Source organism: Globicephala melas, chromosome 1, assembly GCF_963455315.2.
Source record: "Globicephala melas chromosome 1, mGloMel1.2, whole genome shotgun sequence".
Classification (NCBI taxonomy): domain Eukaryota; kingdom Metazoa; phylum Chordata; class Mammalia; order Artiodactyla; family Delphinidae; genus Globicephala; species Globicephala melas.
In genome coordinates this window covers 47691817-47715841 of record NC_083314.1, presented here as the reverse complement: position 1 = coordinate 47715841, position 24025 = coordinate 47691817, and the positions used below count along the sequence as shown (strand labels likewise).

The window sequence follows — 24025 nt, the reverse complement described above, 5'->3', positions numbered from 1 at the left end:
GGAGTGACATGATCAGACTTTCATCTAGGAAAATTATTTCTGCAGAAGTCTGGCCATGGATAGCGCTGTCAGGGGGCCACAGTGGAGACAGGGAAACTAGTCAGGAGATTGTTTCAAGAGTCTAGGTGAGAGGTGATGAGAGTCTAAAGGCAAAATGATGAAGAGGATGGATAAATAGGAGAGATTTTTCACAAAGCGAAACGCAGGACCTATCACTCTGAATGTCAGAGAGAAGTGGTAACAAGAAGAGAGGGATCAGGGTAGCAGGCGTGGGTGCCTGGGTGGATGGTGGTACCAGCGACATGGTAAAAAAGGGAAGGAGGAAAAGGCCTCGAAGAGCAGGTGTTTGGGGGTGATCCGCACTCATACTCTAGCATCTGCCACTGTCTTAATGAAAGGTTTCAGAAGTAACCTTAAGGCATTTTAGCTAATCAGTTTGTCAACTTAATTATGCAGCCCGCAATAATGTTATAGAAATGGCGAACGTAATGTGGGAAGTAGAATCCTGAGAATGTCCTGGCCATTTAGGTCGCTGTGGTCTATTTAGGAAGAAAGTGGTATTTCATGTTGAGTGCTGCTGTCAATTTACAGATTTCTACCATTTAATGTCCATAATCACCCTGTCAGGTCAACATCACTCCCTCCTTACAGATGGGTCTCAGAAGTTAAATGACTTGCCTAAGGTCACTTGGCAAATCTGGGGCAGTCCTAGAGTGACCAGGTCCTGTGGCTCCAGGCCTGGCGTGTTTTCCACATCAGCCTCCGGCCCTGAATGGCACAAATGTCACATGGTGAAAATGCTCCCACGCACTACTCCCACAAAATCTCACGATCTCACAGTCCCACCGCACATCCCATAAAGGTAACTTCACACGCCAGGCAGGGCGTGTCTTGTCCAACACTGAGTGCAGAGCAGGGAGGGGTCACTCAGGATTGAGTCTCCTTCATAGACCGATATTTGTGAAGTGCAGGCAACACCATCACCTTCCATCGATACAGCCAAGGACAAAGGGAAGAGAAGGAGGGGGCCGCAGACTGACAAAAGTTTGGGGCTGCCGGTCTCGGGGAGATGGTCAGAATGACGTGATGTGCTGAGAGTTCACTTTAGCCCCTCTGGTTTATCACAAATACTTTGGGGGCACTTTGAGATATTTTGATGCCTACAGTGAGACTGCTAAGCATAGCTACCTGTAAACATAGAAGCCCTTTCACATTAGTCTCAAAACTGCCTAGGTAAAAAAAAAAAAAAAAAAACTGCCTAGGTCACAGACCCTTCTCCTTGACAAAAGAGGACAGTAGCCTAGAATTTTCTATCAATTTTGGACACTCTTAATGCTCCCCTAAGTAGTTTGTACCTTTAATCCTCACATCCTCTGTTCTCTCTACTTTCTCCAGTTAAAGAATTTAGGCAAATCCAAAGGTATTTCACTTTATGAAAAGGCTATAAGCCTTTGCTCTCTCTAAGTCCTGTAGAAATGAATAATGCAATACACAAAATAAATACCTTTTAATGTCATGAGCTTTGGCCTTTGCACACAGGTAAGATAACTCCCAGGTCGGGGCAGGATGGAGCCAAAAGATAAATGAATCTTGCAGTTTAATCTTTCTTGGTTGTTTTGCACAAAGCAAGTTGATTCAGTGCAATGAAGTTAGGAATTAATGTCCCTTGATATAGGAAAGCAATGGAACCTCTCTTTGCCTGTGGCTGCAGATGGACTGTGACATTTTCATGAAGAGAAACTCTAGACCCCTTTGGCTGTTTCTTAGGTTTCTTTTGCAGGTCTTTGGTCAGACACCATTTTACACTCTTGAAAATTCATAGTGGAGCTTGTGGCCAGAAATACCCCATGACTTGGTGAGTATGATTCTTGAATGGTGTATGGTTTGGGATGGGGGAAGAGGCAGCTGAATTTGATGTGTGGATTCGGACAGGGAGAGGGATAGGATCTCCTGAGGGTGACTGTGGAAGAAACTATAAAGCAGGTAAGTAGGACAAACAGCATCAAGCCAGGTAGACATTTCTGCTTTTTGCATTTTTACCACTTGGGCAAGCAACTGCTGGTGAGTTCTTTCCTCTATATTGTAGTCCATGGTTAGCAAAAGTGATTAAACTCTCATGTCCACTATGGTCGTTGGGTAGGAGATGCTTGGAGTACTGTGTTGAGAAGAACTCAGAGGCCACACCTAAGCCAGAAGGAGTCTGAGAATTGATTGGCAATGCTTGCCATGGGTGTGAGATAGGCAGTGCAGCCCATGGGCCACACAGCAATTATTTGCATTGTAAGGTGTAGCTCAAGTCAAGATGACACTCGACAGTTCCTAGTGACTGCTTGACCATGAGACCTATCTTTCTCCCAATCTTTTTTTCTCTTTATATGTTTTTTCCTTGTCCTTGTTCACTGTCTCTCTCGTCTCCTTTTCCCCCCTTCCTGTTCTCCTTTTCCACTCTGTAGACCTTGGACTCACCAATGGCTTCCTCATGCCCTACCTGTGACATGTGGCATCAGAAAGCTCACTCAGCCATGCTCACAACAAGGTTTTATTTTTCTCTGGGATCTGGAGAGCTGAGAAAGACACTCCACTTGATTCTTATATTTGGTTTTCTTACGAGAGCCCCAAGACTTAAAATTTTATTTCCTTTCTCTGGTAGTTAGATCCTTCAGGGATCCGTCCCGTATTCTAAATGATGTTATGTGTGTTTGTGTGTTTTTGTACACGTTGTGCTGGTGATATGGGTTGAGAGCTTGTGAGAAATTGTAAGTGTGCTTACAAAGAAGCAAGTTGAGTAGAGTTATGACTTGACACAACAGACCAAAATCTCTCCTGCTTCTCTTCTCTCAAGCAAAACTTAGATTTTTTTTCTTTACTTTGACCTTTTCTTAAACAACCTCACCCAGGAATAAGAAAGATTTTTCTGATGAGAAAACAAGCCTTTCCTTTCCTACCAATCAGTCCTTTGAGAACCTCAACCCCAGTCTCCGCTTCCCTTAGATACTATTTTTAATCAACACACCTCTCCTCTGGGCCAAATACTACAAGCATGAGGTTATTTATTGCCCTTGCTAAGCTGCATTTCTTAGCGATTCAGTTCCATTTCTCTTTTCTGTTCCTTGTTTGTTTGGACTCTAGATTGCAAAGTACAAAGGATTATTGACCTGGTTGGAAAAATACCGGTTACCTTTCTTCTGTAAAACCAACTTGTGTTTCCATTACATTCTCTGTCAGGAGTTCATCAGTTTCGTTCAGTCCCCAGAAGGAGGTAAGCCGGCGGGTGTGTGTGGGGAGAAACCTGGGCAGCTAGGTTGCACAGCTTCCCGTGCCTGTCAGTCCTACAGTAAGGCTGCCTTTATAGCCTTAGATGTACGGTTGGCTCAGGCTGTGTTGCAGCGAAATCTTAGGCTGAAAAATCGGAACCAAGAGCAACAAGCAGGAGTCTGATGGGCGGGGCTGTTTGTCTCACTGCAGCCAGACATGGGAGAGTTAATGACGGCCACATTGCCCACAATATGTTCAGAATCAAAGGTAGCACCACCTTCACTGTTATCACCTGGCCTAAGCCACCATCATTTCTCGCCTGGCTATTGAAATCATCTCTGAATCAGTCTCCTCACTGCTGCTCTTGTTCTCTGCTCCCAGCAGCCAGGGTGAGCTTTTTAAAACATCCGTTAGTTCATGTCACTCCTCTGCTCGCTGACCCTCCCCACCACCACCACCAATGGCTCCCATCTCAGTGTGAAATCCAGCGCCCCTAAAATGCCTTTCCAGGTCCTAGAGACCTGGCGCCATTGCCTTTCTGACCTCATCTTCTGCTTCTCTCTTGCTCCCTCATTGCAGCCAGATTGGCCTCCCTGCAGTTCCTCAGACATAGTGGACACATTCCCAGTTCAAGGCTTTGCACTGGCTGTTCACGCTGCTGAATACATGGAAGGCTCCTCATCCATGTATTCACATGGACCTCCGTTCACCTCAAGTCTCTGGGCAGTTCTGACCTCCTCATTGAAGGCTACCCTGATGGCCCAATGCCCACTCATCCACCCCTGTCTTAGCTCTCCCTACGTCCTCCTTTCCTTTTTTCCTGTAATGCTTATAACTTTCATTCTCACTAGAGGATGTATTTATTATGCTTATTGTATATTGTCTCTCTCCTCTGCTAGAGTATAAGCTCCTTGAGGGCGGGGATTTTTGTTCTGTTTGTGGATGTATCCCAAACACCTAGATGGTACTCGGCACTTAGTAGGCACATAATAAATATTTGTTGAAAGAATGAATGAATAAGATTTCCATCTAGGGTTGATTTGACAACTTGATTCTCAGCTCAACTAGCCAAAGGAGAAAGGAAACCAGGGAACGTTAAGATTCCGGAGATCCCACTGAGTAAAATGTTGTAACAAATCGCCCATTGTACTCACCTCCCTCCTTCAATACATTGATATGTATTGGGAACATCGCTGTCAGCTAGGGACCATAGAAGGCAAGGGGCCTTCGATGGAGGGTAACTTTGATCTGTGGATTGTACACATACTTCTGTGTCCATCCCATGTCACTTGATGAATGTCCCTAGAGGGTCTGGTGCCTAGCTTCAAAAGCACCGCATAATCAGGGCCCAACTCATCTCACTGGTCACCATCTTTCCTCACTCACACTGAGCTAGTGGGGGTCTGGCCATGTGCAAGGCTGAAAGAGGGACCGGGGGAAGAGCTCATTTCAGTTTCTCACCATGGACTATTTTTTCAAGATCACTTTGTGGAGAAAAGATGGGGCATGAGGATGAAAGCTCAAGGCTCCTGCTTCAGTCCAAATGAGAAATGACAGTAGCTTGAGCGCAGCAGACACAGAAGGTTGTGAACAGATTTAGAATTTATTTTGGTGAGAGAACCAACTGGACTTATTAATAGATTGGATGTAGGGCGTATGGGAAAAAAAGAAGCAAACAAGACTGATAATTCGTAGGCAATTATGTGGATAAATTTCAGAACATGGATATCATCTGTCTATTTATGACGATACTTGTCACGGCACTTGAAAAGTTCATCCACGGAGAAAAGAGGAAAAGTGAATTGCTTGAGGATTAACTCGGGGGCACTCAAGGTTTAGGGGTTGAGCAGAGAAGCAGCTGGCAAAGGACACTGTGGAGGAGCAACCACTGGGGAGGAGAAGCAGTAAGTGTGGTGCTGCAGGTGCTAAAGAAGACAGGTGCAAGAGCCAAAGGGTAGTCAGCTGAATCAACTGTGGTGTGAGGTTGATGAAGACAGCGAAGGACCATTGGATTTGGTTGCTATGAAGGCCATGGGTAACCTTGACCTCCTAGGCTTTAATAGGAAGGAATGGATGAAAGCCCCGATACACATTCTCACAAAGACCATCCAGCCTACCTGAACTCCCCATCTTTGGCGCTCCAGAAAAGCCACACCCTTTGGACTTGCAGACCTGGGTTTGCACCCTGGCTCTTCCACTTACTACCCATACGAACTTGGGCGACTTAGCAATCCTTTCTGAGCGTTAGTTGCCTCTTCTGTAAAATGGAAATAATTACATCTTATGGCACTGTCATGTTATGGGATGTCACATATAAAAGCATTAGGCTCTGGAAAGCGGTAGGTGCTCAAGAGGTGGTAACTATTATTCTTACCATAATTTTCCTCTCCTGTGTTGCTTGTTCAGTGCATTCTAGGCAGGCAAGCTCCCCTCGTCTCTGTGTAACCGGCGCTTCTGCTTGACAAGCCCAAGCACAGAATCACTTTGCCTAACACAGTACCTAACATGAACTACAAGCTCAATTAAATGTTTGTGATAATGGCAACTGAATAAGAAATATTTGCAGTATGTCCACAGAAACGCTTAGAGGATTAGAGAGTACAATGATCAGACCCTTCTTTTTCTACAAGGACCCCCAAGGTGTGTATTGTTCCCGAATTAATGGAGGGCTGAAATCAGGCTCCTTTTCCCATTTTTAAAGAGCAGGATGCCTTTCTTAAAACTTACCCAGGAATTAATCACTGAGCATTTTCTATTGTAGATATCACTACTCTCTAAAGTAGAAATGTCACTCAGAGAAAATCAGACATTCAGGTAATTCAAAGTTTTATTGAATATGCTTTACAAATGGGCATTTGATTGTCATATCCAAGTACTCACTACAAGTCAGAAAAACAAATCTTACTTTTAAAACTTAAAGCAACCTTGCTGCTCCTAAAACCTTAAAGAGAAGTCTTAAGTTTTTTTCTTCCAGTACTTGTTAATTTCATGCAGTGGCACCCTTCTTAGACCACCTCCTTTTTAAATTCTATTTATTTATTTATTTTTGGCCATGCCCTGTGGCATATGGTATCTTAGTCCCCAACCAGGGATCGAACCCGCACCCCCTGCGCTGGAAGTGCAGAGCCTTAACCACGGGACCACCAGGGAAGTCAAGACCATCTCCTTTTCAGAAAGAACCTAAGACACTGTTTTTTCTCACAGCTCCTCTCATTACAAAGCTTCATCTTCACCACCACAGTGAGGATAAATGGAAAGAATATCAGACTTCATGCCAGAAAATCTTTTCAAATTCAGACAGTGACACTTCCTATGCATTAGAGTAAATCAACACGTCTCTAACCTGAGTTTCCTCATCTGCAAAATGAGGATCACAACACTTATCTTACAGGATTATTTTGAAAACGAAAAGAAGTAAAATATGCAGGTGTAATTTATAACTTATAAAACACCATCAAAATATGTCCTAGCATTATTACTCACGTATGAAGAGGGATCATTCATTTTTCAATGAATATTTATTGGTCATTACCATGTGGCAGACATTTTGCTAGGCTGTACGATACACATCAAAAAATATATCTATCATGGGCCCTAAGGAGCCAGTGATATATATATCATTCCAGTGGGGAAGAATCATGCTCTGGGTGGAGAGAAACATGCTCTTGTGTGGCCATGGGTGCTAGGAAGCCAGAGAGGACACTCAGACAGGGGTGTGGAAAGTGAGGGCATTCAGAGGACTTCCTGAGGGGGTGACACTGGAACTGTCTCACTGCAGATCGAAAAGCAAGACATCACACTCAAGTCAGTCCTCTGTGAGGTGAGCCACACAGTCCACAGTCCTGGGCTCCCAGCCAGTTCAAAGGTAGCACAGCCCGCTAAGGCAGAAGTTCTCAACCTCAGTGTCACTGATAATTCTGTTCTTCCGGATAATTCTGTGTTTCGGGGGTGCTATCCTGTGCATATCATAGAATGTTCAGCAGCATCCTTGACCTCTATCTACTAGATGCCAGTACAACCCCCCACCCTCAGCTTTGACAGACATTTTAACTGCCCAATGGCCCCTGAAGGGCAAGATTGCCTACAGTTGAGAAATACAGCCTTGACATAATAGAAAACCAACACAGGTGATTCTAGAAGGAATGCATTTCATACAGTTGGTGCTTAGACTTATACTAGTTAGTGCTCAACAAATATTGAATGAATGAATGAGCCACCCAGAGCCCATTTGACCTTTTGGGTCTCATGTAGAAGAGCTCTGAGCTAGTAATTAAGTTCTAAGGTGCCGAGTGAGAGGTAACAATAACACCACGTCCATTTATACTGCGCTCTGTGCAAGTTGTATAATCTGGGGCAAGTAGTTCAATTTCCCTGAGTCTCTCAGGCTCTTCAGTTCCTAAAAGGGGATATTAATCTTATCTTGCAAGGTTGTTGGGAGAATTACATGAGATAATTGATGTAAAACATAAAACATTAGAGGTTTAGGAACTCACTCCTTTGGTGCAGTTGACAAGAGGAATCTTAGCAGGATGCTCTCCCAGCTCCTGCCACTAAGCTTTACCCTTAAAAAGGACTAGAGTAGTTTGAGCATATGCTTTTTTTTGTTATAAACGTGGAGAATGCTGAGCACGGCACCAGGAACTGACACATCAGCTATCCAATTCATTGCTCACAAGCAACCAGGTTAGTCAAAAGGCTCAGGGAATTCCCTGGTGGTCCAGTGGTTAGGACTCCGTGCTTCCACTACAGGGGGCATGGCTTCAGTCCCTGGTGGGGGAACTAAGATCCCACATGCCACGTGGTGCGGCCAAAAAAAAAAAAAAAATGTCAAGAGGCCCAGAGAGTTGTGACTCGCCCAGGATTACACAGCAAAAGAATACTTCCCTGAATTCAAAAGGCACTAGGGCTGGCCAGCCTGCTCACCACCACCACCTCCATCACACCTAGGCTTATTTAGCTGTGAGTTTTTGGAAAATGCTTTGTGTATTCTGTGTTCTGTAGTTTCCTATAGACATACATGACCAGATCGGGAAATTTCTCCTGAAAATACTGGGAAGGTGCTCCAATTTTTGACTTCATCCTGAAATGAAACATAAATATTTTGATATGCTTGCCCCAAACTCTGCATCCCCCCTTTATAGCATATGGCCCTGGAAACCTTTTTTGCTCCCCTGGTTTCTATAGCAGAATAAATGAGGACTTTGGAATCTGACAGAGCAAGATTCATCTCCTGACTCTTCAACTAATGGACTAAACTTTGGCAACTTAAGTTTTATGAACCTCAGTTTTATTATCCATAAAATGAACATAATACTATCCCACAATCCCTTATCTACAATGCTGAAATCCAAAAAAGCCCTCAAAACTGCAAGTTTTTTGTGAGTTTACAGCTAAGAATTTTGGTAGCGAAAGCTAATTGGATTAACACGGGGCTACTCTTCCAATGCTACATTCGCTTTACCCAGCCACGCAGTCCCCTGTGTTTCTTCACACAAGAATCGCTAGCCTACTGTTAAAGGGGGCTCAGCAAAAAATGAAAAGGAAGAGGAGAACCTGCAGGGCATGTCCACTGTTGACTGTAAGACCCTTGTGATGGCCCTTTTCCACACAGAAGGAGGAATGACTTTCATCAAAATAAATATTCTTCTTTCTATCAAATTAGCAGATATAAATTTAGAACTGGAATTTTTCAATTATTCTCATCTCAAACATGACTTCTCATACATGACTTACTCTCGATTCTTTTTTTCATTGATGTGCTCTCCCAAATTCCGGATGAACTTCAGCAGGTCACCCACGGTGTCCTGATAAACGTTGCCTTTTTTATAAAACTCATTCATTTTTTCCATCACAAATTTGTCAATCTAAAAAAACATTACACAAGAATGTGGTGGCAACACAAAATAAATCCTGAATGTTAGTACAAAAAGGCAGAGTACAAATCTGAATATATGTCAAAATTTCTACTAATTGATAAAGCAAATTAATACAAAGAAAAGAATGGACGTAAGCACCGTACACCACAACGCTAACTGTAGTTGTGTTTGGATGTGGAATTATAAATAACTTTAAATTCGTGTATCTATTTTCCAAGAGAATTGTTTTCATAGAAATTAACTACATTAAAACATGGTTTAGGAAATCGTTGGCTACTATACGAGGAAATTTGCTCACTATACTCTACAGTAGCACTGTCCTTGTGGCCACCCTTCCAATTTCATACTTGATTACATCTCCTCCTTCAAGAGGGTTGTCCTGACTGAAACCAGGCGTTGCAGCCATTGCCATAGTGAGTGTGGTTGTTCTTTGTTTTGTTTTGTTTGTAATTATGTTTCCAAAGGTTACATGTTTCTCCTTGTCCCTAGGTGTCCCAGGGCAGCTGCTGTCATATTAATAATGCCTTCCTGGGCTTCCCTGGTGGCGCAGTGGTTGAGAGTCCGCCTGCCGGTGCAGGGGACACGGGTTTGTGCCCCGGTCCGAGAGGATCCCACATGCCGCGGAGCGGCTGGACCCGTGAGCCATGGCCACTGAGCCTGCGCATCCGGAGCCTGTGCTCCGCAATGGGAGAGGCCACAACAGTGAGAGGCCCGCATACCGCAAAAAAATAAAATAATAATAATAATAATAATAATGCCTTCCTCTTGTAGATGGCTCTGATAGGTAGAAAGAGTCTGGAGTAAGAGAATAAGATGCAACAACCATGAAGCCAGAGGGTCCCTTAGGAAGAGTAACTGGTGACTAGAAGCCTGCCTGGGGGTACTATGTGTGGAGCACATGTGAGAAATGCTGAGCATGTATGTGTACGAGAAGAGGCAGCCATGTGAAGAAGGTGGAGTCCACACTGGAAAACTGGTTGCACGCCCAGGAAAATGGGCAAGTCACCAAAATCAACAGGACAACAAAGCTGAAAATGAAAAGATAAGACTTGAAGTCAATCAAAATTCAACATATGTCAATGAAATTTAAGGGAAAGAACCAATGAACTGGGAGACAAAAGAACAGAATTCTCTTTCCAGCTCTGCCAACCTCTGGCTTTCCAGCCCTGAGTATTTGGGGTTCCACCTCTGAGCCTCAACTTCCTTGGCAATTAAATGATTTGGTGGACTTGATGGCATCATAACATTGTGCAGTGAGCCGCTTTAGCGCGTGGCCTTTTCTTTTTTATTTCCCATTTTTTTATTGAAATGTAGTTGATTTACAATGTTGTAATTTCTGGTACAGCAAAGTGATTCAGTTATACATATATATACACATTCTTTTTCACATTCTTTTCCATTATGGTTTATTAGAGGGTATTGAATATAGTTCCCTGTGCTATGCAGTAGGACCTTGTTGATTAAATACGTTTTTATATTTTTATTTTTAGTCAGTTTTAAATGTTTCTCTAGGGGAATTGGCACATTTAATATTTGGTCTCATTTGTATTATCATTTTTTGTGTATCTCTATTTTCCTATTCGCTTTTCAATTCTGTATCTTCTATTACAGTAGATTGGGTATCCTTTTGTCATTTGTAGTACAATCAGAATAAAATCTTATGTAAATTATCTGAGGATAAAAAAGTAGTTCTACCATAATTTTTCATGTTTATAAATAGAACTGAGGCTCCTTTCTCTGGATGATAGAGTCTTGCGTCTTTGGGTTCAGCCCCATTTTCTCCAACCCCCTTGTCTCCCAGGTTCCTCGTTGTTGTATCTTGTTCTCTGGAAACACTTTTTTTTTTTTAATTATTTATTTTTTTTTGTGGTACACGGGCCTCTCACTGTTGTGGCCTCTCCTGTTGCGGAGCACAGGCTCCGGACGCGCAGGCTCAGCGGCCATGGCTCACGGGCCCAGCCGCTCCGCGGCATGTGGGATCTTCCCGGACCGGGGCACGAACTCGTGTCCCCTGCATCGGCAGGCGGACTCTCAACCACTGCGCCACCAGGGAAGCCCCTGGACACACTTTTTAAAATTACATTTTTGCACCTTAGAACCCACCTGTATCATCACATCTGATGACTGATAACGTTCCATTACCTCCATAACCTTTATCTCTCTAGTGATATTTAGCACCTTATTTGTACTTTCCTCTTCATTTCAATTCTGTCCTTCCTTCTTGTGCCTCTGGACCTTTGGGCTTTGATTGACAATTTACCCAACACCACTGCATTTTCTCAAACCTTGCTTCTGCTTTCAAACAGAAAGTAAAGGCCAGATAATTAACCTTCAAGAGAATGACTTTCCTATATGGTCTGAAAATAATGCTCCATTTAACACTGAGTGGAGAGTGAGAAAAGAAGGGAAACAATAGCTTTCATCACCTGCTTCTTCTGTGCTTTGTGCTCTATACTTCTCTTATTTCTACTTTTGCAACCACTTTTACTAGCACTTCAGTCTTGAGGTTGGATTTCTTCTTTCTATTGCCTGTAGTACTGTTTCTCTGTCTCAGACATTAAAAAGAAAAAGAAAATGACAATCTCTATCAGCTACAGGTTAGCACATGGCCTTTAAGCCAGAGTGCCCAGCTTCAAATCCTGCTGCACCCTTTACTGATTCTGTGCCTTTGAAACAAATCACTTGTCTGTGCCTCAGCTTACCCACCTGCAAGATGGAGCTAATTGCCTCAGAGGCTGTTGTAAAGATTAACTGTGGTCACTCATGGAAAGTCCTGAGAACTACAGCTGCCATGTAGTTAGCACTACGTGATCGTTAGCTATTACTATCATCTGCTCTGGTTTCAAATGTCTTTGTTTCTACAAGTTTAATTTTTAGCTGAACTTTTATAGACATTCATTTAGCAAAGAGTCATGGCACACCTACTCCATGCCAAGAATACAATGACAGACAAGACAGCGGATGGTCTCTGCCCTCGTGGAACTTACTGTGTAGCAAGAAAGAGAGACGTTAAGCCAGCAATTATGAGTGTGATATGTGGTCTAGAGGCAAGCAAGGGAAGGAAAGAAAAATGAGACGGAGAAATGAAGATGTTTGAAAGAACTCTTCAACTCTTAAGATACAGAAGCTGCTGGTCTCACTCAAAGACTTGAGAGCTATGGATTTTCCCATAATGCTTTGCCCATGTCTCTGGGGTACCCAGCATGTATCCCACAGCCATCATTCTGTGGGTCTCTCCGCCCCACATGGATGCTGTACTCTGTTTTGTATATCTCTGACCTTGCATGGGCCTAACACATACTGGTACTTGATAGATGTCTGCTCATTAATAATCACGAAAGTTCTGGTAGTACTGACTAGACTGAAATGGTGATTAATTTTTATGTTCCACTATATTGAGTGGACCTTCTCTGGAAGAGGAGGAATTTGAAAGATCATCTTTTTTTCTTTTCTTTTTTTTTTTTTTCATTTTCTGTTCTCTCATACAGAAAATAGGTGTGTCTATGTACACGGATGCTCAGGCAGGGCTGTTCGCTGACAGCAGAGGGAGCCAGTCTCCCTGGATGGAAATGCCCCATGGGGGAGTCCCTCCTTTGGGCTAAACTCTATTTCATCAGCTGCTCTTGTCACAGTGGAAATAGAATTATTAGTCAGACCTCGCTCAGAAAACAAGGCTTGAGAGAAAGAGTCACAGAAAAGAAAAAGGCTCTTGGGCTGTGACAAGGCCATCCTAAAGAGGAGCCTGGATGAGTCTCTCAGGAGGGCCTGGCCTGGAGCAGAGACTCAAAAGGGCAGAGGGGACCTGGGATGGGAGGAGGGAGAGGAAAATCCCCTTTCTCACCACTTGGTTGGGCCAGGCCCGTAGTATAAAACAGTTAGGAAAACCAACATAACACATGACACAGATTCTTATTCCTGGAATAACTCCCAGACCATAGGAGTTGTTCGCACCTTAGTTGTCCACTGGGCAAAACTTGTGGAAAGTTCAGATGTTCCAGGTTGCAGAAGCTGGAGGATCTTGCCCTTAGCATTTCTCGTTTTGATGTCAGATTCATTTCCCACATCCCTAAGGGTCCTGTAGCGGCTGAGAATGACAGAATCATCACGGTTGTTCCATCCTAATTCCATCTAATCTTTACAGAACTATTAGATTTTGGCTTTTGATAGGAGTAGTAAAAGCATGTCTCTAAAATCCGCATAAGGGGAGAGCTCTCTCTCTCTCTCTCTGTTTTCCCTCATCCTTTTTCTATTCTTCAATGGAGAAAACCAGATCCAGAGAAGTTCAGTCACTGCTCCAATGACACCCAGCCAGGAAATGCCAAGCTGAGAGAAAAGCCTGGGTCTGCTGACTCCCAGCCTGACTCCTGCCCACCTCACCATGATGGTTAATTTTATGTGTTAATGTCACTGACCACACAGGGCCCAGGTTAAATATTATTCTGGGTGTGTCTGTGAGGATGTTTCCGAGGAGATTAGCATTTGAACCAGTGGACTCAGTAAAGCAGATGGCCCTCCCCAATGTGAGTGGGCATCATCGAATCTATGGAGGGCCTGCCTAGAACGAAAGGGGAAATTCGCCCCTCTCTGCCTGGTTGCTTCAGCTGGGACATGGCTCTTCTCTTGCCCTCAGCTGTCCCAGTTCTCAGGCTTTCAGACCCTTACTGGAATCTCCATCTTCAGCTCCCCTGGTTCCCAGACCTTTGGATTCAGATTAAATTACACCATTGGCTTTCCTGGGTCACCAGCTTGAAGATGGCAAATAGTGGAACTTCTCAGCCCCAATATTGCATGAGGCATTTCCTTATTTTGTACATATATAAAGAGCCCTGACTAATACACTCACTGTCTCTGTCCTGGAGGCCTGTAATATACACTCAGTTTTCCTTACCTCGCCCAACTCCAAAAGAAGGGATGACCCAGCAGGCCACTCAGATGGTCCTTCACATTGTCCCCAGGGGAGAACAGGTGATGAATGAGGTCCCGAGTTTCCTCATCTGGAGAAAGTTGAATCAACTCTCCATGTCTTAGATCCTTCAGGCTCTCAAAAGAAATGTCTCCCTGGTTTACCACGTACAGGACCAGCAGTCCCAGGGCCTACACAAAAGCCATAAATCAAGCCAAAAGCGCTTATGAATTTTCGCTCTATTTGGGGAACTTTGGAGGGTGTGGCACAGGCTATGAGCAAATGGAAAATGCGTAGAATCTCGAGGGGATTCCACAGCCTGGTCAGGGAGAGAAGGCATGGGCTTGTGCACAGAGAACTCTTCAAGGTAGTATAGTCTAGGATACTACCCCTTCAAGGTAGTATAGTTTATAGGTTTAGGTTTATAAGGAACAAAAGATAATCCCAGGCCAGAGTTGTCAGGGCAGACTGCTTAGAGGAAGAGGAATTTGAGCTAGACCTCCAAGTACAGATAGAATTTAGATAAACAGGGGAAAGGGAGAAGGTTTTAAACAAGGGGGATGCTCAGAGTCTAGGTGGGAACTGGGACTTTGGGTCGGGCCTATGTCAGGCCACAGATAAAGGAGCCAGACCAGGTCCCGCAGAATAGAGGGAAGGCCCCAGGAGTCAGGGCACAGCAAGGGAGGAAGGACCAGGAAGGAGGCCAGCATAGAAACTGCACTGGGAAGGACACCAGTCAGTGAAGGAGCTAAAATCTGGAGCCGCTGAACCAGAAAGGCCAGGCATGGATGGAGAGTTCTCGTCTATTGGGTTGGAAGTTCAGCGCCCTGGAAAACTCCAGGCGAGAGCTGCGCTGACAAGCTCAGAATCTATCTGGGAGCCGTGGTCTGCAGAGGCTACGTCTCTGTTCTGTCTCCTCTCTGGAGAAACAGTTCTTTCAGGATCTTAATCTTTGGGGCCAAGTTTAGTCTCTTTTGAGGTGCGGATCGATCCCATCCCTCCGCTGTGCTTGAGAGGGCCTTAGTCGCTGGCCCTCCTAGGAGTTTGGCACACGTGTTTGAATAGAGTGGGAAAAGAAATCTCATTTACTTTGTCTTTAGGCAGAAAATACCTCCTACAGGAATTGTGGAATTATTTTGGAGAAAATCTCCTGGCGGTAATTCTGGAAGAACTGTGGCGTGTTCAGTGTATTTACTATTCAGCCTGTGGGGTCAGAGAGAGATCTAAAGACATAGAGAAAGGGGCCACGGCGATGGTCAACCCCACACCCACTTGGCTGTCTGCAAGGGAGTGAAGGCAGTGAGTACCAGGGAAATGCCGTGAAATGTCTTTCCTTCTGGTTGAAATAGGAACATCCTCTAACTGGCCACAGGGAGTAAAGTAATGAACAAAGAAGGAAGCAGAAAGATAGAAAAGTAAATTGTTTGTAGAAATTACCTTTAGATCTCTCTTGATTTCCTGTGGATCTCCGGTCCACTTGATGCTTTTATCGAAATCTGCCAGGTAAGCGCCATTCTTGTAATCTAAGGGATGGTTTGTAGAGATGCATTGAAAATCCTCATTCACCACATGCTGTAATTAATTTAAATAAGTCTGTAACACAATGTACAACCTATCATCTCTGAGGAAGACAATGATAAGCTCACATCTGCTTTGCTGTTTGCTTCTCAAAACACTGTCACGTGCACTGTGTCGTTTGATCTCTCAGGTATCTGCCAAGAGCAGGACTTACATTTTATTTGTTCCAAGACAAGGGGTGGGGAAGCATGAGGATAAGTATAACCAGCTCCCCAGTCATGCAACTCCTGGGGTCAAAGAGCACAGATCTGTAAAGAAGCTGCTGGCCGGAGTTAAGGTTTCATCCTATAGCTAAAGAACAACTAAACAATAAGGATCCGAATCCAAGACCACCTTAAGCATAGCATTCCACCAAATCAAGCCCACTGGTCACTGCCCACTAAGACGTTGTAATCTGTTACCACGAATAAACCATGTGCTGGTAATGAGTCACTGCCTCCTTGCCCCCTTCAGAATCTTCCTCCCTTAAAGGAAGCCACTAAGTCCTCAGAAAGAGGGATGCATGGATGAGAGAGGTCAGGAACAAAATGAAAGGTGGGTGAGGCAGTAATTTGTCCTCGAAGAGGTGGCTTCAAAGAGTCTGAGAGGAAGGCTGGGTAACCCCACACAGGATGATGGCCAGTACAACTGTGTGCTTCTCAAACTCCTTTCATTATGAACTTAGACATCACAGTTGTGAGGAAACTCAGAGCCTAACAAAAAGGAACCCACTAAATCATTCAACAAGTGTTTAGTGAGGGGAAAAAAATGATGGCGAGGAAGGAGAACACAGTCCTGGCCCTACAGAGTTTAGAGTCTCTGGGCAAGGGGACCGATACTAAAGGAGGATAAACATTAAATGAATTGCCATTTTGAAAATGCTAGCCAAAAGTGCAGGATGCCCTAAAAGTGGATCACGAGAAGAGCTACATGGCTGGGGTGGGGGTGCGGGGAGGGTGGAGAAGTTTTCTTTAAGGAAGAGACACCTAGGGAATCCCCTGCTGGTTCAGTGGTTAGGACTCCAAACTTCCACTGCAGGGGGCATGGGATCAATCTAGTTGAGGAAATAAGATCTCACATGCTGCATGGTGCGGCCAAAAAAAAAAAAAAAAAAAAAATGCAAGAGACGCCTAGACAGAAAAGATCAGAAAGTAGAATTTGGGTAGGTGAGTGGAATGGGGAACAGAGGGAAGAGAGGATTCCAGCTAGGAATGCGTGGAGAAGTCCACTCTGGCAGAAGGAAGGCCCAAGTGTGCACTTGGGGAGGAGGGACAGAGTCAGAAAGTTGCTTGTGATGAGGGTGAAGGGGCAGATGGGGTGCAGATCATAAACCACAGACCACTTTCGATTATTTGAAGTGATAAATTCCCTTCACTTATTTAAGCCACTTGGAGTCGAGTTTTCTGCTACTGACATTTGAAAGTACCTAATGGAATACACATACCTCACATCTCTTCTAACATTTGATTTGTTTTTTACACGCCCCAATTTTTTATTTTCAGTTTCAACAGATATTGTTAAAGTGCTATAAAAAGTTTTAATGCTTATGCCCAGTTTCTGCACTACAGTGTAGAGAGGGAATTTGGCCCTGCTGGCACCTGATTTGGTGCCAGTGGAACTGGTTTCATACTTCTGGCCTCCAGAACTGTGGGAGATTAAATTCCTGTTGTTTTAAGCCACCAGATTTGTGACAATTTCTTTTAACAGTCATGGAAACGTACACATTTGGTTAGCTATGTTTCTTTGGGTGTAAATTCTTCTGTTTCATGCCTCTCTTTCATGGTATTGGCACCTCTTGCATATCCTAAGTGATTTTCGACTGTAAGCCTTACTTTGCAGTCGAGACTCTCTGATGTCCTGTGAGTTGTTTCTGTTAATGCCACCCAACAGAGTGGAGGAATGGAGGCAGTCGTCAGAGCTTCTGCTTTGCATTTTATTCAGTGAAGCTCGGGGGTAAGCAGGACATGCCACTTAGTAGCTGCTTTGGCAGAAATCTTGCATGTTTAACTGCTCTTTGTTTCTCTTGATATCACCAATGACCCAGTGTCTCAAGCAGTCCCCCTGTCTGTAGAAGAAAGGTCTGTCATAGATGCTTGGTCCCTGGGGAAGAGGGGAAGCCCAGGGTTTGATCTTCCTAGTGTCGACTGTCGCAGCAATCTGCCTGCTAGCTGGTCCTTGGTCCTCTCCTGCTTCTGGCTTCCATCACTTTGGAGTGGCACTTTTCTACACTGTTCCTACGTTCATAAGTAATGTTTATCTGTGGCTTCCTGCATTTGTCCTGGACTCCTGTATTATTCTTCAATCCCATCCTATCTATGTTTAGTCTCTCTATGATTCTTCAAGGATTTTGTCCTCTAGGAATTCTTTTTTTAATGTTGATCTCAGTTATGAATTCATTTAAAAATCTTTTCCCATCATTGGAGGGATTTAATACAGGGAAGAGTCTGCAGTATGTGCTAGGTTCGCCACCTTGAGGCAGAAATATAATCAGTTCTTTACTGTTCAAGCTTAAGAATGGAAGAAGTGGTGCTAGAAATGTCAAAGGATAGGTAGTCACAACTTATTTTTCTTTAGAACGTGATATGTGATCCTTTTGCATCAAGATCAGCAGGTAAACTTGGGAAGGACCTCACCTTTGGCTGAACCTCAAAGACTTCCTTACTGGGTAGAGTTGCATATATTTCTGGCCCTTGTCAGTCTCCCCAGCGAAGTTGCTTAAAACCAGGAAGGAGTGTCACAAACACCTGTCCTCACACTAAAACCAGATCTTACGTCTACCTATTTCTCTCTTCCAGGACCTTAAGTACCGTTCTCTGACTCTCAGTACCCACATCTTCTTTTTGCCCTGGTCCCTTACACCAAGCTTAAATGTCAGTGCATGTCTGTAGGTTAGGTATCTGCTTCTGCTTAGCCCTCTAGACAAGCACCTGGCCTTTGTTGGGCACTTACAATGTACAGATGACTTGTCCATTTGACATACTGCACTTAGACCTCATAACAACCTTATGAGGGAGGTATTATCAGTCTCAAGTGAGGAAACCAATGCTCACAGAATTAAGCGACTTGCTTGAGGTTACAAAGCTACAAAGTGGTGGGACAAGGCTGCAAGGCTCCTTAAATATGGCTGAAGCCAAGGCTCTTTTTACTGTCCCACCTTGCCCCCTGGGACTTTACACTCAGCTCTGCTTGGTTTTTTTTTTGGCGGGGGGGGGAAGTTTTGAATTTTATTTTATTTATTTATTTTTCATACAGCAGGTTCTTATTAGTTATCTATTTTATACAAATTAGTGTATATATGTCAATCCCAGTCTCCCAATTCATCCCACTGACACCCCCCCACTTTCCCCCCCTTGGGGTCCATACGTTTGTTCCCTACTCTGCTTCGTTTTTTTGTTTGTTTGTTTCTTTGGCTGTGTTGGGTCTTCGTTGCTGTGCAGGTTTTCTCTAGTTGCGGCGAGCAGGGGCTACTCTTCGTTGCCATGTGCAGGCTTCTCATTGTGGTGGCTTCTCTTGTTGTGGAGCATGGGCTCTAGGTGCGTAGTTGTGGCTCACGGGCTCAGTAGTTGTGGCTCGCAGGCTCAGTAGCTGTGGCGCACAGGATTAGTTGTTCTGCGGCATGTGGGATCTTCCCGGACCAGGGCTCGAACCCATGTCCCCTGCACTGGCAGGCGGATTCTTAACCACTGCGCCACCAGCAAAGCCCTCAGCTCTGCTTGTATTCTTGAATGTTGCTTTAGTTTATTTTGGTTTGGGTTTGCAGCAGTGGACACTGACTTGTTCGGTCTGCTTGCAGTATGTTTCACCGTGTCACATCTTAACCTGGATCCCAATTTTAACCTCAGCTTTGCCATTAAGTTTCACTGTAACTGCCACCTTCTCTGAAGGAACACACTTTCTAGGTTTCCTGACTTGCAGACTACTCTAAGAATTCAAACTTCTGGAGCTGGCTCCATCCAAGACCTACAAATCTGTATTTGCCAAGGGCAATATAAGGTTAGCCTGCTATTCCATTGGCATCCTCGACCTCCACGTGGAATACGGGTTATACCTGGTAGCAGGAGAGGTTGCACTGTCACCATCGATTTGTTACATTAATCCTCAAACTGAACAATCCACACTGACTCTAGTTCTTCCCTGTTCTGCCATGAAAATCCTTTCCCCTCGTAACAAAAGGCCCTACGTTTCTAAGAGAACACTGGGGACTTACCTATTAACATGTTTTGTGGCTGCAGATCCTGGTGAGTGTATCCAGACAGGTGTAGTTCCTCAACAGCCTTAAATAGAGATGAGAGGACATTTCGAGCAAACTCATCTTCCTTATTTCGCACAGCCTCCCCTCTGTGGTTGGCCAAGTGCTCCTCCAGTGTGTGTTCACACAGGGCGAGGCACACATACAGAGAGCCCTTGTAGTTCTCACTGCCATAGAATGTCACCACATTACTGTTGATTCGGTTGCTCTGCAACGAGGAGACTTCATTTTGTCCATGTGTGCTCCCTTCATAGAATAGCTTCACAGCTACCTCTTGGTCTTCATAGAACCCCAGGTAGATGCCCCCTTCAGAAGTGTCAGCAATTTTATATTCTTCATCAATAAAGATCTTAAGTTTGCCAATCATAGGGCGGTATATCCCGTGGAGATGTTTCAGGGCTTCCCCCCAGCGTGAGCTCTGTGGCTTCCAGTCTTGAGCAGGAGCGTGAAAATCTTCTACGGCTCCATGCTGGCGAAGAAACTTTGCAAGGTCATGGTCATAATTGCGCCTTGCTATGGCAAGAAGGTCTCCACAATCTGTTCTGGCTCCTTTGTGGCACAGCAACTGGGCAATTTCCTTCAGCTTGAGTTCAACAGCAAGATGCAGTGCTGTTTTGCCCTCATTGTCTGTGTCATTGATCTCTATATGTTTTTGTTCCAGAAGCATCTGTACCAAACCCAGGTTCTTCTTTTCCACTGCCAGGATCAGGGGCGTCTTCTTTCCTTCCCCCCTCACACTGACATCAACCTTACAGTCCAGCAGAAGGCGAGTAATGGCCTTCACCTTCTCATTGTCAGAGTGCAGAAGAGCATAGGTCAAAGCATTTCTACCCATATTGTCTCGGGCATTGACATCTGCCCCCATCTCGTGAAGGAGGATCCTCACGACATCTACATGCCCTTCTTCAGCAGCATCCATGAGAGCAGTGGCCCCTCCTTTCCTAATCTTCTCTTGATCCTGCTTTGTCTTTCGATGCAAATTCACCTTGGCTCCATTGTTATACAGGAACCTTAAGGCTTCCACTCTACCATACGCAGAGGCTTCCATGAAAGCTGTGAAGCCATGAACATCGCACTCGTTGACATCTGCTACTTTCGGAAGTAAAAGTTTGAGCACCTTCACATTTCCAGTGATGCCAGCAACTATGAAGGGAGTGGCCCCATTCCTCTTCCGCAGACAAGGCTCAGCACCATAGTTAAGCAGAAGATCCACAATGTCCTCGTTGCCACTTTGTACTGCATTATGCAAAGGTGACCAGCCCCATTCTTCGTCCTGGAAATTGACATCAGCCCCTTTTTTTAGCAATTGCTGGACCAGCTCAATGTCATCTTCTTTAGTAGCTTTAATCAACAAATGATTGTCTTCCTCTGAAACCCTCCCATTAGTAGAGGGTGTGGGTCTTTCCTGAGGATTGTTAGGGCTCTTGGTCTCCATGATGGTAAATACCACTGGTTACAAATTTTTTGCCTTTTTTTTCAAGAAAATGAAAAACTTATCTCCTTGGGATTTGATCAAAGAGACGTGGAACTCTTAGAAAATCCTGTCAGGGTAAATCAGAATTATCTGGCTACAGACCACCAGTATCAGGAAGGACAATACTCTTGAAGTCTTCTGACTTTCCACCTGGAGATGAGAGAGGAACTTCATAATTTTATAATAGTGAGAAAATATTTAGACTTCCCTGGTGGTGCAGTGGTTAAGAATCTGCCTGCCAATGCAGGGGACACGGGTTCAAGCCCTGGTCCGGGAAGATACCACATGCCGTGGAGCAACTAAGCTCGTGAGCCACAACTACTGAAGCCCACGCGCCTAGAGCCCATGCTCCACAACAAGAGAAGCCACCGCAATGAGGAGCCTGTGCACCACAACGAAGAGTAGCCCCCGCTCGCAGCAACTAGAGAAAGCCTGAATGCAGCAACGAAGACCCAATGCAGCCAAAAATAAATAAATTTATAAAAAAACGAAAACATTTGAATTTGAGAAATTAATTTTACTAGCAACTTTTTCAAAATACATCTATTATAGAAATTTTTATTATAGAATATTATAAATATATATAAATTTTAAACAAGAAAATTATTACTTTATTCTCCCATTGCCCAGGAACAGGTATTGTTAATATTTTAGTATATTTCTATAGATTTTTAAAAAAATAGTTGGGCTCATGCTCTGTAAGTAACTTTGTATCCTGCCTCCTTTCATTTAATGCCTTATTATAAATAATGTCCTATGTTATTACAAGTGGGATTTTTTTTGGTTTTTTTTGCAGTACGTGGGCCTCTCACTGTTGTGGCCTCTCCCGTTGCGGAGCACAGGCTCCGGACGCGCAGGCTCAGCGGCCATGGCTCACGGGCCCAGCCGCTCCGCGGCATGTGGGATCTTCCCAGACCAGGGCACAAACCCGTGTCCCCTGCATCGGCAGGCGGACTCTCAACCACTGCGCCACCAGGGAAGCCCTACAAGTGTTTTAAAACATTTTGATAGCTATGGAATATGCCATCAGAGAGGTTTTTCAGTTCTCTACTATGGAGCAAATTTTTAAAATAACTTTTAAAACAGAGTTTCAAAATGATTATTTTTTTCACAATTCGAAATAATGTTAGAGCAAATTTAGCTTACTTTAGCTTGTTTTCTTATGATAGATCTTATAATAGATTTCTTATGATAGATTTCAAAGAACTGAATGCCGAGTCAAAGGCTATGATTGTTTTTAGGATTCTCAACCTATATTAATACATTTTTTCCCAATGCCATATAAACATACTCTTACTAGGAATAGATGGCCTTTTAAAAAAAACAGAACCCTCATTTAATAAGAAAATATGTGTTTTTCATCAGTTTGTGTTTCTGGTTGAACACGCTCAGCACATTCCTGGTTCTTTGCATGTGTGCAGTCCTATTCAAACTAGTGTAGAGTATGGTTAAGAACTCGGACTCCCAACTCAGCAAGATCGAAGTTTGAGCCCCTGGCCGTGTAATTCTAGACTCTTACTTCCTAATCGTGTAACCTTAGATTATTAAGTCTCGATTTTCTGTTCCCTCAAATGGGGGCAACAATAAATACAGTCCCCCGTATAAAGTGCATTGAAGTAGGGAGAGGGGGAAATATTAAGCCTTCAATAAATGGTAGAGCTAATTACGTCCGTTTATGAAAACAAAAGTTAACAAATCCCAGTCTCCCCACCCATGTGCATATACATACTACACAAATAGGGAACCTGGGGTGTCAGTTTAATCCAACTGCCCTTGATCAGCTCTGAGCAATTTAGACCCAATTCAAACAGCAGATGGCAGCAAACTGTTACCTGAATATTTACATAACTACGTCTGCTGCAAAATTCACAGAGCAACCATTTTTCAGCAATCTCACCCCCTCCGACAGTGTCAAAGCCCTTACCTCAGAGGTCTAATCAAATGTGCAGCGGAAGCACAATCACCCGGTAATGAACTCTCTGGACCCAATGTTTGTGTAAACACTTCCGGTGACAGTGAGTGTGACGTGGGCTGGAATAAAGGACCAGAGAAGGAAAGAATCTCGAAGAAACCTGGAAGACTCAGGGTTTCTTCGAACTTCTTTCCTCCTCCGGTCTTTTATTTATTCCAGCCCACCTCCAACTGCTAACTTCAGTGTAATACAATCGTTTAAGAATACCACATCTTGGACTCCTTTTGAGGAAATGCAAATAAAAATGACGATAATAATAATAATAAAAGAACCCCCAAGTGAAATACCAGAGTAGAAAATGAAAATAACCCATCAAAAACACTGCAAGGGAAGAGTCCTGCTTTCAGTTTCATTTTCTCCACATGACAAGATGTGCCTGATAAACTGAGATGACTTGCATAAATAATGTGTGGATTGTGACAGAACCCTGGGAATCTCAGGTGGGCTCAGGCCCAAAGGGCCCCCTGGGGCTGACCAGCTGGCTCTGTGAGCTCTCTCCTCTCCTCCAGTTCTACACCCACTGTCATCTCCAGTCCCCAAAGCCCAAGGAATCCTTCAAAGAAAACAACTTCTCAAGCTTTCCCAGCTCTCCTCCTTCTGCCCACCTTACCTTCTAAACACAGACGCCTCCTCCTTGGTTATTTCTCTGGCAGCACCTAACCCTCAAACACTGTAGCCAGCAAGGAAACAGTTCTTTCTGGGGCTGGAGCGTCGAGAAGCGAGCCAGCGGGGCGGAGCC

The 24025-nt window shown here is 44.2% G+C and overlaps 1 protein-coding gene and 1 long non-coding RNA gene across 4 annotated transcripts; one reads left to right on the top strand and one right to left on the bottom strand.

Moving 5' to 3' along the window:
- Window positions 1-1784: 1784 nt before the first annotated feature.
- On the top strand, window positions 1785-4167 carry LOC132597060 (uncharacterized). The gene is made up of 3 exons (XR_009563339.1): window positions 1785-1855; window positions 3130-3259; window positions 3835-4167. It is a non-coding gene; the product is annotated as an uncharacterized lncRNA (long non-coding RNA).
- Window positions 4168-6064: 1897 nt separating this feature from the next.
- Window positions 6065-24025, bottom strand: RNASEL (ribonuclease L). Of its 3 annotated transcripts, XM_030849196.2 has the most exons (8): window positions 23897-24025; window positions 19799-21464; window positions 15472-15557; window positions 14020-14225; window positions 13083-13215; window positions 8989-9119; window positions 8809-8905; window positions 6065-8335 (listed from the first exon to the last, which is right to left on the bottom strand). In XM_030849196.2, the coding sequence occupies exons 2-8, from the start codon at window positions 21273-21275 to the stop codon at window positions 8261-8263; spliced, it is 2205 nt and encodes a 734-aa protein (XP_030705056.1). In that variant the 5' UTR covers window positions 21276-21464; window positions 23897-24025; the 3' UTR covers window positions 6065-8260. The 3 variants fall into 3 exon arrangements, with proteins under 3 accessions (XP_030705056.1, XP_030705057.1, XP_060151623.1); XM_030849197.2 differs by lacking the exon at window positions 8809-8905; XM_060295640.1 differs by lacking the exons at window positions 6065-8335; window positions 8809-8905; window positions 13083-13215.